General features: G+C 44.5%; 1 protein-coding gene across 3 annotated transcripts; it reads left to right on the forward strand.

Annotated features, from left to right (window-relative positions):
• Positions 1 to 1,329: 1,329 nt before the first annotated feature.
• On the forward strand, positions 1,330 to 11,834 carry LOC102244586 (keratin-associated protein 4-12-like). Of its 3 annotated transcripts, XM_014536116.1 has the most exons (3): positions 1,330 to 1,551; positions 5,712 to 5,796; positions 10,850 to 11,834. In XM_014536116.1, exons 1-3 carry the CDS (start codon positions 1,441 to 1,443, stop codon positions 11,830 to 11,832), a joined length of 1,179 nt encoding a protein of 392 aa, XP_014391602.1. In that variant the 5' UTR covers positions 1,330 to 1,440; the 3' UTR covers positions 11,833 to 11,834. The 3 variants fall into 3 exon arrangements, with proteins under 3 accessions (XP_014391602.1, XP_014391604.1, XP_005862039.1); XM_014536118.1 differs by lacking the exon at positions 5,712 to 5,796 and having other exon boundaries at positions 10,861 to 11,834; XM_005861977.2 differs by lacking the exon at positions 10,850 to 11,834 and having other exon boundaries at positions 1,330 to 1,577; positions 5,654 to 6,265.
• The last annotated feature ends 356 nt before the right edge of the window (positions 11,835 to 12,190 follow it).

A 12,190-nucleotide genomic window follows, 5' to 3' on the forward strand; every position in this document is an offset into this window, starting at 1 on the left:
GAAGAACTGATTTGAACCACCCACACACCTTAACATTATATTTCCTCTCAGCGCCTTTCCCGAGGTGTACCATCATCAGTATACCTGCTATCAGGTAGAAGAAGAGCTTGAGAACTGTTGGTCTATACTCTACCTACTGCAAATCTATAAGAAAGATTGGAGCAGTTTCTAATGAAAAAGACATAGATGTGTACAAGATATTAACTTCAAGATAAGCCACACTTACTGGTGACCACTGTAGCCATTAAACTCTGAATGCCAACACTGATACATTGATGAAAGTGTATATTATTCAGCCTTAAATAAATTCTGCCATGTGTGACAACATAAATGGACTCAAAAGACATTACGCTAAGTGAAGTCAGTCAGTCACGGAAGTACAAATACTGCATGCTCCACTCGTTGAGATATTTAAAATAGTCAAATTCATAGAAGCAGAGAATAAAATGGTGAAATTTAGGACCTGGGGGAGGAGGAAGTGGGTTGTTGTTGTTCAATGGGTACAGAGTTAAAGATATACAAGATGAATGAATTTTAGAAACTTGCTGTACAACGTTGTGCCTATAGTTAACAATAATAGTATGATGCACTTGTTAAGAGGGTAAACCTCATACTAAGTGTTTTTAACACACACAAAAAACAAAGGGACAGAAAAACTCTTTAGGGGTGAAGAATAGGCTTTTACCTTAATTTTGGAAATGGTATTATGGTGCATACATAAGTCCAAACTCATCAGAATGTATACATTAGACGTGTAATTGTTTTTGTATATTACACATACCTTAATAAAGCTGAAGACAAAGAATAAACATCAAAATTAGATGACTTAGTTTTTCCTCCAAAACCAGTTATTTGTTTCTCATCAGAAAGTCTAGAAAATGGGCCACAATTCACAGGAGGGAGAGGAAATATCCTAAGAGTCTATTCTCATTCCAGCGATGCCCTGATTCACATTCAACACTTCTCTGCCCACCTGACCCCACAATGAATGAGACATCAAACTAGAATGCAGCTGTATCCCCCTAAGTCACCAAAAGGAATGTGGCTTATTATCACCCAAAGGGAGACATGTTGGGCTGTGCAACATGAGACACACATACATGATCTAAATGCATAAATCACATGACAGCTTTCTTTAAGGAAGATGAAGCAAGAAAGACACATAACAGATGATCCAGGAAGAGCTGAAGTGAGGAATCCTAACCCATCAGGAAAAGGAAACAATATTTTCCATCCATCTTGAAAAGGTCAGCCAGGAAAACAAACCTGGCTAATTTCCTAATCACCTGTTAATTAGGACCAACAGGACAAGGAAAGAGCACAGCTTCTGATGACAGCAGCCCTTAGCAGGGTATAAAAGGGGACCTGGGGCAAGCAGACTTCCAAACCTTCCAACCCACCTTCCTGAAAACTCACTCCGAACCTCCACCCTCTGACACCATGGTCAACTCCTGTTGTGGATCCGTCTGCTCTGACCAGGGCTGTGGCCAAGGCTGCTGCCAGACCACCTGCTGCCGCCCCATCTGCTGCCAGACCACCTGCTGCCGCCCAGTCTGCTCTAGCGGTTCCTGCTGCTGATCATCGTGACCTGTGTCCACCTGGTTTTCACCAACCGATCTTCTTGATGTAGTCCAAACTGAACTGAGTCATGAGAGTCCAATTGTCAAAACTCAGTTTCAACTGATTCTTTAACTGATTGTGGCCTCCAAATATAATGCCCCCCCATATGTTACTCTCTCTCTCCCAAATGAATAGAAAGCTTGAATTTTCTCTGAAATTCTTCAATGACTATGTCATCGCAATTGATATATTTCTTCCTTACCACATTTTCTCATATGAAGATGTCCCCAAATCTTAAATAAATCTTCATTTCCCAAGCATACAAATACAAGAGTATTATGTCTCATTTTTCCTTCTTGAATCAGCATTCTTATCTGTCCGCTCTTCTGCTGTTCTTTGCAGAGCGCAGGCTATCGCAGGTGATTTCAGGATATCTAACTTTAGTCCCACATCATCCTCACTCTATTATAGGAAGATGGTTTCCTACAGCAAGCACCTAGAACTCTCTGTCTGTCTGAGAACTTCCTGCAGATGAAGAAGCAAGCTCTGGGCAGGCCACAAGTCAGAGTTAAGGGCTCTGGGAACATTGTTCAACCAGTGGACGGGAGTGTTTGGTCAATGCTGTAGCTTTTTTTTCTCCAGTGGGGGCATGCTGTTCCAGTTTCCAGAGGGCCTCAGTGGGATTGCACCCCAGTTGTCTACAGGAGTAATCTCATTAAATCATTTATATTGTGGGTCAAGCATCCAGATGTAGCTCAGCTGACCCCTCCATTTCATCCACTTGCACAACTCTGCAATCGAGGTGTTAGCTGGCACTGGGTCCCATCTAAAGTCTTGACTTGGCAGGAATCCAGTTCCAAGTTCACTTACGTGGTTGGTGACAGGATTCAGTTCCTTGAGGGCCATTAGAGTCAGAGCCGCAGTTCCCTCTGGTTGTCAGTAGAGACTGTTCTCAGTGCTTTGCCACATCTCTCCCACCCGGCCGCTTACTTCCTTCAGAGCCAGTGAGGGAGAGAAATCTGGCTAGTCACCATCTTTTGTAACTTAGTCACTTGATGTTGATTAGAAGCAATTTTCTCACAAGGAGGGAAATATGTAAGACCATGATACACCAAGAGGTAGAAATCACTGGGCCACCTAAGGGGCTGCCTATCATAACTCTTACATAATACTGAGAGAGAGAATAAAAACACACAATACACATATGAAGATTCCACTTATATAAAATTCAAAAACATGTAAAACTAAACTATATTGCTTAGGATGCATACTTAGGTGGTAAAACTGTAAAGCACATCAGTGAAAAGATTACTTTAAGAATCAGGACAATAAGAATCAGGGGGGAAGGAGAGCAATGTGGTCAAGAGAAGACACATCCAGGTCCCTCTTGGTGACAGCAATGTCCTATTTCTTGACCTGGGTGTTGAGATAGATAGATGCGTGCTTCATAATTATTTATTATATTATACTTGTATGTTTTATACACTTTTCAGTATACAGAAGTCCCCCCGTGAATCTGAGATTTTGCTTTCTGTAGTTTTAGTTACCCACAGTCACCCATGGTCTGAAAATAGTAAATGGAAAATTAAAAAAATGTACAATTCATAGTTTTAAATTGCACGCCATTCTGAGCAGCCATGGTGAAATCTGGTGCTGTCCTGTTCCATCCCACCCAGGTTGTGAATCATCCCTTTGTGCAGTAAATCCGTACTGTACATGCTACCCACCATCAGTCACTTAGTAGTTGTCTCAATGGTCAGATCAACTCTCCTGGTGTTGCAGTGCTTGTGTTCCTTATTTACTGCTGCTGGTCATCGTGACCTGTGCCCCAAAGTGTAAGAATAGTGACGCTGGTAATTCAAATATGCCAAAGAGAAGCCCTAAAGCGCTCCTTTTAAGAGAAAGTTCTTAATAAGAAAGTATTTTTTTAAAAGCATATGCTGAGGCTGCTAATTTCTACAGTAAGAATGGATCTTCTGGCCTAGCCAGTTTGCTCAATGGATAGGTCACCCCTAACTGGCCAGCTCACTGAAGGGTCCCGGGTTCAATTCTGGTCAAGGGCACCTTCCTGTCTAGGGCACATGCCCAGGTTGTGGCTCAATCTCCAGTAGGGGACGTACAGGAGGCAGCCGATCAATGATTCTCTCTCATCATTGATGTTTCTATCTCTCTCCCCCACTCCCTTCCTCTCTGAAATTCATAAAAATATTTTTTTTAAAAAAAGAATGGATCTTCTATCCATAAATTGTGATGAAGGAAAAAGAATTTTGTATTAATTGGTTGAGAGACCACATTCACATAACTTTTATTACAGCACTAGAGGCCTGGTGCATGAAATTCATGCATGGGGCGGGGGGTCCCCTCAGCCCAGCCTGCACCCTCTCCAAGGATGTCCTTGGGGGACATCCTTCTTACAATCCTGGACCGCTGGCTCCTAGTCGCTCACCTGCTGGCCTGCCTGGTCACCCCTAACTGCCCCACCCTGCCGGCCTAATCGCCCCTCACTGCCTCTACGTGCCAACCTGATTGCCCCTAACTTCCCCCCACTGACGGCCTGGTCACCCCTAACTGCCCCCCTGCTGCCAGCCAGGTTGCCCCAACTGCCCCCTCCCTGCCAGCCCGGTCACCTCCATCTGCCCCCCGCTGCCAGCCAGGTCGCCCCAACTGCCCCCTCCCTGATGGCCTGGTCACCCCTTACTGCCCCCCATGCCAGCCCGGTCACCCCCAACTGCCCCCCTGCCAGCGTAATCGCCCCCAACTGCCCCCCTGCCAACCTGGTCGCCTCTTACTGCACCCCCTGCCAGCCTGGTCACCCCCAACTGTCCCCCTCTGCCAGCCTGGTCACCCCTAACTGCCTCCCCCGCCAGCCTGGTCTCCCCCAATTACCCCTCCTGCTGGTCTGGTCACCCCCAACTTCCAGCCCCTGCTGGCTTGATCGCCCCATGCAGCCTGCTGTTTAGTCGTTTGGTCGTCCCTCACTAACCCCCCTGCCAGCCTGGTTGTAGTCAGCCATCTTTGTGAGGGTGTGAGGGTCAATTTGCATATTACCTCTTTATTATATAGCAGTGATGGCGAACCTATGACATGCGTGTCAGAGGTGACACGCGAACTCATTTTTTTGGTCGATTTTTCTTTGTTAAATGGCATTTAAATATATAGAATAAATATCAAAAATATAAGTCTTTGTTTTACTATGGTTGCAAATATCAAAAAATTTCTATATGTGACACAGCACCAGAGTTAAGTTAGGGTTTTTCAAAATGCTGACACGCCGAGCTCAAAAGGTTCGCCATCACTGTTATATAGGGTAGTCTTATAACTGTTCTATTTTATTCTTAGCTATGTTTGTTTATCTCTTACTGTGCCAAATATATAAATTAAACTTTAACAAAGAGACCAGCTGGAGAGAGATACTGCAAACATATATGACAGCAAAGTAACAACGTAATAAACTGTGGGATGTTGTAGTAACCAGAGCCATGTAGATAAATTGTCTGCCACAGTTTAGGATACAGAACATGATCCAAAGTTTGAAACACCTAAGGAAACCCATTCCAGTGGCATAGAGGCCACCAACATCACACACGTACAGAGGTCCCCTTCCTCATTGCTCACAAATGACCCCGAGGGGTCATTTTCCTCTTGTCCCATGCCTGCCTGATGCCACACTATGCGGATGGAATTTCCTCCACATTAGTCACTGGAAGAAATGCACAACCAGGAATATGTCTGCCCAGATCCCATCCTGAGGGGATACCGAGGGGAGAGTAAGGAATGTAATCCCAAATGCTAAATGGAGGAGAGTGTGGTCTAGAAGATGCCCACAGGTATGACTCAGAGGAAAAGCAAATCAGACAGCACTTAGCATATCTGGAAAGGAAAATGTTGTTTCCATTAAGTTTAAACCATTAGACAGATAAACATTAATGTGTAATCTGATAATTACTCAAACATTAGGTAAATAAAAACAAGGAAACATGTGGACAGCTCACCCTGTTCAGACAGTATATAAGAGGCCTTGCCACAAGGAGACCCCCAAACTCAAGAACCTCACTCTCCTGGAAACCCACCCAGAACCTCCACCCTCCAACACCATGTCCTGTTGTGGCTCTGTCTGCTCTGACCAGGGCTGTGGCCAAGGCTGCTGCCAGACCACCTGCTGCCGCCCCAGCTGCTGTGGTTCCTGCTGCTGCCGCCCCAGCTGCTGCATTTCTAGCTGCTGCCGCCCCTCCTGCTGTGGTTCTAGCTGCTGTGGCTCCAGCTGCTGCCGCCCCTGCTGCCGCCCCTGTTGCATCTCCAGCTGCTGCCGCCCCTCTTGCTGTGGTTCCAACTGCTGTGGCTCCAGCTGCTGCCGCCCCTCCTGCTGCTGTTCTAGCTGCTGTGGCTCCAGCTGCTGCCGCCCCACCTGTTGCATCTCTAGCTGCTGCCGTCCCTCTTGCTGTGGCTCCAGCTGCTGTGGCTCCAGCTGCTGCCGGCCCTCCTGCTGCCCCTGCTGCTGCCTCCGCCCAGTCTGTGGCCAGGTCTCCTGCCCCACCAACTGCTATCGCCCCACCTGTGTCATCTCCACCTGCCCCCGCCCCATGTGCTGTGCCATCCCTGACTGCTGAATCTTTGCCTATAATCTGTCACACTATGGATATCCTCACGAGTCACCTAAAATGTGTTGAGCCCGCCAGTGACTGGGGAATGAACGCTTAGCTTCCAACTCTTCTTCTGATTTGGCATTCAGAGTTGGTGTTCAATTTCAGGAAATGATAAATGAAAACACATTTGTCAAATGGTTTTAACCGAGGCCCACATGCATCTATTTTTGAACCAACACTGTCTCGTCCGAAGTATATACTGTATGTGATGATCTCATATAACATTGTCTCCATATGTTCTTAATAAACAGCCATTTTCCCTGATATCGAAATCTCCTGATTTGTTAATTTGATGTGTATGTGTGTGTGTACATGTGTGTCTTTATGACTCCACACTAAGAAATGTTGCATGAAATGCAGGGCAGTAAGTTTGGGAGCAGTTACTTATCTTGGCATCAAGATTCCACTAGGCATTCCTTGCATGACATAGGCAAAGTTACTTAATATCTTTAAGCCTCAGTTTTTTTCTCTGTGAAATGGGGGTAATACGTTATGCTCTTCAAAGGTTCAAAGACATAATCCATGTAATAAATACACTTAGCACAGAGGTGAGGAGCATGATGTAAGCTCTCAGTAAATACCATTTTTATTGTTACTATTATTGAAACACAACCCTGGTTGAGAATACTACCTTAGTATCATGTTCTCTTTGACAGAACAACAAAGAAAGTTTGTATAATTGTTTCACTGACCTCTAGAACTCTAAGTATTGGCATATGTCTCAAATGTCCCTTAAAAACTCCAGTGAACTGAACATCATACAGACATCATCTAAATTTCATTGGACTATATTTCTACTTGCAGTATGTCCCATTACTGGTTGTGTTAATAAATTTGGGTGTTTCACTTAGCTGGAGTACTTCTTCCTCCCTCCCTCTGCCCCTTTCTCATTTTCTCTTTAAATAATAAACTTTATCTCAGAATACTAAGTGTACCTTCTAAATATAGCTTTCTGGAAGTGTATTAAAGTCCATGGCAATTTCTCCATAAAAATTTTAAAACTTTTAAAAATATTTTTTATTGATATTTATTTATTTATTTTAGAGAGAGAGAGAGAGAGAGAGAGAGAGCTAGAAAACATAAACTGAGAGAGAATCATTGATCGGCTGCCTCCTGCACGGCCCTACTGGGGATCGAACCCACAACCCAGGCCCACACCCTGACCGGGAATTGAATCCCAGTGACCTCTTGATTCAGGGGTCGATGCTCAACCACTGGAGCCACATAGCCTGTGCTTTTAAAACTGTTTATTAATAGATGTGCAAGCCCAGCTGAAGTGGCTCAGTTGGTTGAGCTGCTGTCCCATGAACCAAATGAACAGGGTTGCCTGTCCATTTCCCAATCAGGGCACATACCTGGGTTGCAGGTTTGATGAGGGGGTAGTTGATTGATGTTTCTCTCTCATATCTATGTTTCTCTCTCTCGCTCTTGCTCTCTCCATTCCTTTCTCTCAGCATGTCCTAAAATTTTAGTATTTTAAAACGGAAACTCCTTCATGATTTTAGCCTCTCACGTTACTGAAGTTTCCTATCTTCCTGATGGTTTTACTCTCCTGTTTTCGGCTTTTGTCACCTTGCTCGGTCTTACGTAAGAGCACATGTGCAGGGTATTTCTTTGAGACTCAGTTTTCTTGTCACCAAAACTCAGGTGAGAATGATCCTCCTTAGCTGCAAAAACATCTCACAATATATATACAATAATATCATTTTTATCCTATATAATAAAGAGCTAATATACTACTTAGACCGAACAGCAGAAGGACCGTCCGGATGAAGCTGGGGCTGCGAGGGCCAAGCCCCTTGCATGAATTTTGTGCATCGGGCCTCTAGTACTAATATAAGGGTCTATAACTTTTGGTTCATAATCTGAAGTACATTAAAAACATTTTAAATTCAAAATTTGTGTATATCAGAGTTTTATATATTAGCTGGGTTATATTTCCAAAAAATAAATGTAACTAAGAGCTGATTGTTATTTCTAAAAAAATTTTTGAAAGTTCTAAGGTGTCAAGAAACAAGCCATATAGAGGTTGATATAAAATGGGCTTCACCCCAACATAAGTTGAGTGTTAGGGTGTTAGTGAGAGGGTTAGCTTGACACGCAGGCAGACAGGGCAGGGGTCCAGTGGGAAACAAAGGCAGGTGGAACATAGGCAGGGGCAGACACGGCAGTTTGAGCAAAGCCTAATCACAGGAACCAACCATGCAGAAAAATAAAATGTTTCTAGACTCAAAGCGGGAGACGTGTGAAACTAGGGAGGGTCTGCAACAATAAGTTGAACTGACGCATAGAAACAGGGAAAGTTCAGGTCTGTTGCTGGGCAAGAATATTTGAGGGAATCAATCAGGTGAGGACACGGATAGATACACATCAGGCCTGTAGCCAATATATACTCCTAGACCACAAAGCTTCATGGGAAACCCATTATTGGGCCCCCTCCCCATGCGGGAAGTCTGAATCTGCTTTGTAATAAATTTTCCACACTTTTGCTTCAATATTCTGGTCTGCAATTTAATTGGCTTCATAAGACATTACCCCAGAGAAAAAAAAAACCTTGGCTCCGCATCCTGGTTATCAGTATGAAGCCTCCAGAAAAACCCAGAAGAATGCTGTTCAGAGAGCATCTGGTTGGTGGACATTTAGAGCACCGTTTATTTATCCTTTAAAATTTTTAATTGTGGGCTTTTAGGAAGTAGGTGTCATAAATTATACACATAGCTAGTCACAAAACATATAAATAAATAGTTAAGTTAAGGTATCTTTTATAACTTTTCTGAAAAACCCTCCTTATATCTCCATTTTCAATTTGGCCCAATTCTCTTCTGATTCTTTCTTTGAAATAACTATTATACTCATTTTATCACCTGATGCTGTGAACACACCGCCCACCCTGCCCCACTTAAAACTTTTAAGCAACATCTCTCCCCAGAAATCCAAGTGTATTTTGGCATTTCTAAAGGCAGATAAAAAATTAAAATAAATCACATATAATAAATATATTATATTACTTCTTGCCTAAAGGCTTTTAATAGATCCTCACAATTTCTTGTGGAATTCAAGGCTATATCACAATCCTTCCCACATTCTAGCAACCTCACCATATCTCTCACTATTTATTAAAATAGACCTTCTAGATATACCACTCTCATCATCACGAGCCAGAGTTATGCCTACTCTCATTTGTTTCTCTTTTGAATCCTTTTTCTGTCTATATATGTAAATAACATGTTCTCAACATCAGTGTGTCATTTTTTATGGCCTAGACAAACTCTTCACTTACTAAAAAAAATACTCCTTTATCAAAAATGTGTTCTATTTCAAGCCTGCGGGATAAAAAGATGGGTAAAATACTGCCCTAATGGAGTTGACATTCTAGAGAGAGCTAGCTATATACATACATTTCTGGCAGAGAATGCTATAGAACCCACACATACACAAAGCACAACAGAAGGTCAATGAAGGAAGAACTTTGCTCTGCATTGGCCAAGAAAGACAATGGAGGAAGATGGCATTTGAACTTCCCAATAAAAGATAACTAGGAGAATGCTGAGCTCACAAGAGACTTTGCAGGAAGAGGGAATATCATGAGGGTAATTTGTTCTTTCCTCGAATTAGTTTTTTCCTGAATGCCTGTGGCACTGAAGAAGACCTCTTATTATGACTATAATCATATAGGCATTGGTTACAAAACCATTTATGGATGCAATTTCTGTGTACATGCATGTATAATGATGAATATGGCATTTATAGTCTTCTTAATTTATCTAAGAAAATCTTAAATATAAGTGATACTACAAAAACTACTAGATTTTTTAGGTCAGCATGTTTTAAAAAGATTTTAAGAAAACGTCCATAAAGCATAACCATGATATATCATGATATTTTGAAAGGCCGATAAAAAAAATTTTGTCCCAATTACTCTACCCGACCTGAGAGGAGATTTATGACGATCAAAAGTGATCAATACCAGTTGACTCTTTGCTATTTAAAAACACTGAGTCACTGCTAACTGTTTCAAAGTGCATCAGGGTGATGAAAAATAACACAGCTTGGAATGTCCTAGTAATTTTATTAGCTCCATGGACACCCAGAAAACACAATGAATCATAAGTTTCCTTATTTCTCAAACTCAAAAAAATGAGCTCACTTCCTTCTTTCCTATCAGCATTCCATCTGATCGAAACACAACATTTTCCACCAGAAAACCTAGCCCCATCAGAAGCGCTCCCACAATTATGTCAAGGCGAGGAACAGACAAGAGATAGTGGCTCACCTGTGTCACATGATACCCAGGGAGTGAAATCTTATGACACTGCAAACAAGGGAAAAACACCAAAGGTGATTCATGTGGGAACACTGGGGAACTTGATAAAAGGGAAATAACTGTGTTCTATATAATGAAAGCTTTTACTAGAAAAGTGCAATGATATAATTTACTAAATGCATTTGTAGTCATATAAACAAAAACAAGGAAATAGTATTTTCATAATCACAGAAGTCCCTCAGCTGGGTATAAAAGGGGACATGTGGTAAGAAGACATCCAAACTCAAGAACCTCACTCTCCTGGAAACCCACCCAGAACCTCCACCCTCCAACACCATGTCCTGTTGTGGCTCCGTCTGCTCTGACCAGGGCTGTGGCCAAGGCTGCTGCCAGACCACCTGCTGCCGCCCCAGCTGCTGCATTTCTAGCTGCTGCCGCCCCTCTTGCTGTGGCTCTAGCTGCTGTGGCTCCAGCTGCTGTCGTCCTTCCTGTTGCATCTCCAGCTGCTGCCGCCCCTCCTGCTGTGGTTCTAGCTGCTGTGGCTCCAGCTGCTGTCGTCCTTCCTGTTGCATCTCCAGCTGCTGCCGCCCCTCCTGCTGTGGTTCTAGCTGCTGTGGCTCCAGCTGCTGTCGTCCTTCCTGTTGCATCTCCAGCTGCTGCCGCCCCTCCTGCTGTGGTTCTAGCTGCTGTGGCTCCAGCTGCTGTCGTCCTTCCTGTTGCATCTCCAGCTGCTGCCGCCCCTCCTGCTGTGGTTCTAGCTGCTGTGGCTCCAGCTGCTGTCGTCCTTCCTGTTGCATCTCCAGCTGCTGCCGCCCCTCCTGCTGTGGTTCTAGCTGCTGTGGCTCCAGCTGCTGTCGTCCTTCCTGTTGCATCTCCAGCTGCTGCCGCCCCTCCTGCTGTGGTTCTAGCTGCTGTGGCTCCAGCTGCTGTCGTCCTTCCTGTTGCATCTCCAGCTGCTGCCGCCCCTCCTGCTGTGGTTCTAGCTGCTGTGGCTCCAGCTGCTGTCGTCCTTCCTGTTGCATCTCCAGCTGCTGCCGCCCCTCCTGCTGTGGTTCTAGCTGCTGTGGCTCCAGCTGCTGTCGTCCTTCCTGTTGCATCTCCAGCTGCTGCCGCCCCTCCTGCTGTGGTTCTAGCTGCTGTGGCTCCAGCTGCTGTCGCCCCTCCTGTTGCATCTCCAGCTGCTGCCGCCCCTCTTGCTGTGGCTCCAGCTGCTGTGGCTCCAGCTGCTGCCGGCCCTCCTGCTGCCCCTGCTGCTGCCTCCGCCCAGTCTGTGGCCAGGTCTCCTGCCCCACCAACTGCTATCGCCCCACCTGTGTCATCTCCACCTGCCCCCGCCCCATGTGCTGTGCCATCCCTGACTGCTGAGCACCTTCCCTGAACCCACTCTCTCTCCTGCATCTTGCTCATCAAAGAAGCAGACCCTGTGCACCTCAGAGATGCCTTAGGACTGCCCATTCCCTTCAACTCTGTGTCCATATCCTGGCCTCAGGCCAAACTCTCTCTTTAGCTGACTTTTCTCTGATGTGGATCCAGAGTATGAAATTAGGTGGCATTTATAATAAGCGATTATTATATTTATGCACATTCTGTATCTGATCTTTTGATTTCTGGGTTCCTGGTCATCCTGTCCAAAATATGGAAATCCCTGCAGGGCCTGTAGGGCCACTGATGTCACAACCTCAGATCTGAACACCTTAGAGGGCCCTATCTTGTATTTCCTTTA

The sequence above is a fragment of the Myotis brandtii genome, unplaced genomic scaffold, assembly GCF_000412655.1.
Source record: "Myotis brandtii unplaced genomic scaffold, ASM41265v1 scaffold157, whole genome shotgun sequence".
Taxonomy (NCBI): Eukaryota; Metazoa; Chordata; class Mammalia; order Chiroptera; family Vespertilionidae; genus Myotis; species Myotis brandtii.

Coding starts and splice junctions, on each gene's coding strand:
- LOC102244586 (XM_014536116.1), top strand. CDS start 1,441: ATGGTCAACTCCTGTTGTGGATCCGTCTGCTCTGACCAGGGCTGTGGC. Junction 1,552..5,711: donor AGACCACCTGCTGCCGCCCA/GTCTGCTCTAGC, acceptor GGCTGCTGCCAG/ACCACCTGCTGCCGCCCCAG. Junction 5,797..10,849: donor CTGCTGCCGCCCCTCCTGCT/GTGGTTCTAGCT, acceptor GCTGTGGCCAAG/GCTGCTGCCAGACCACCTGC.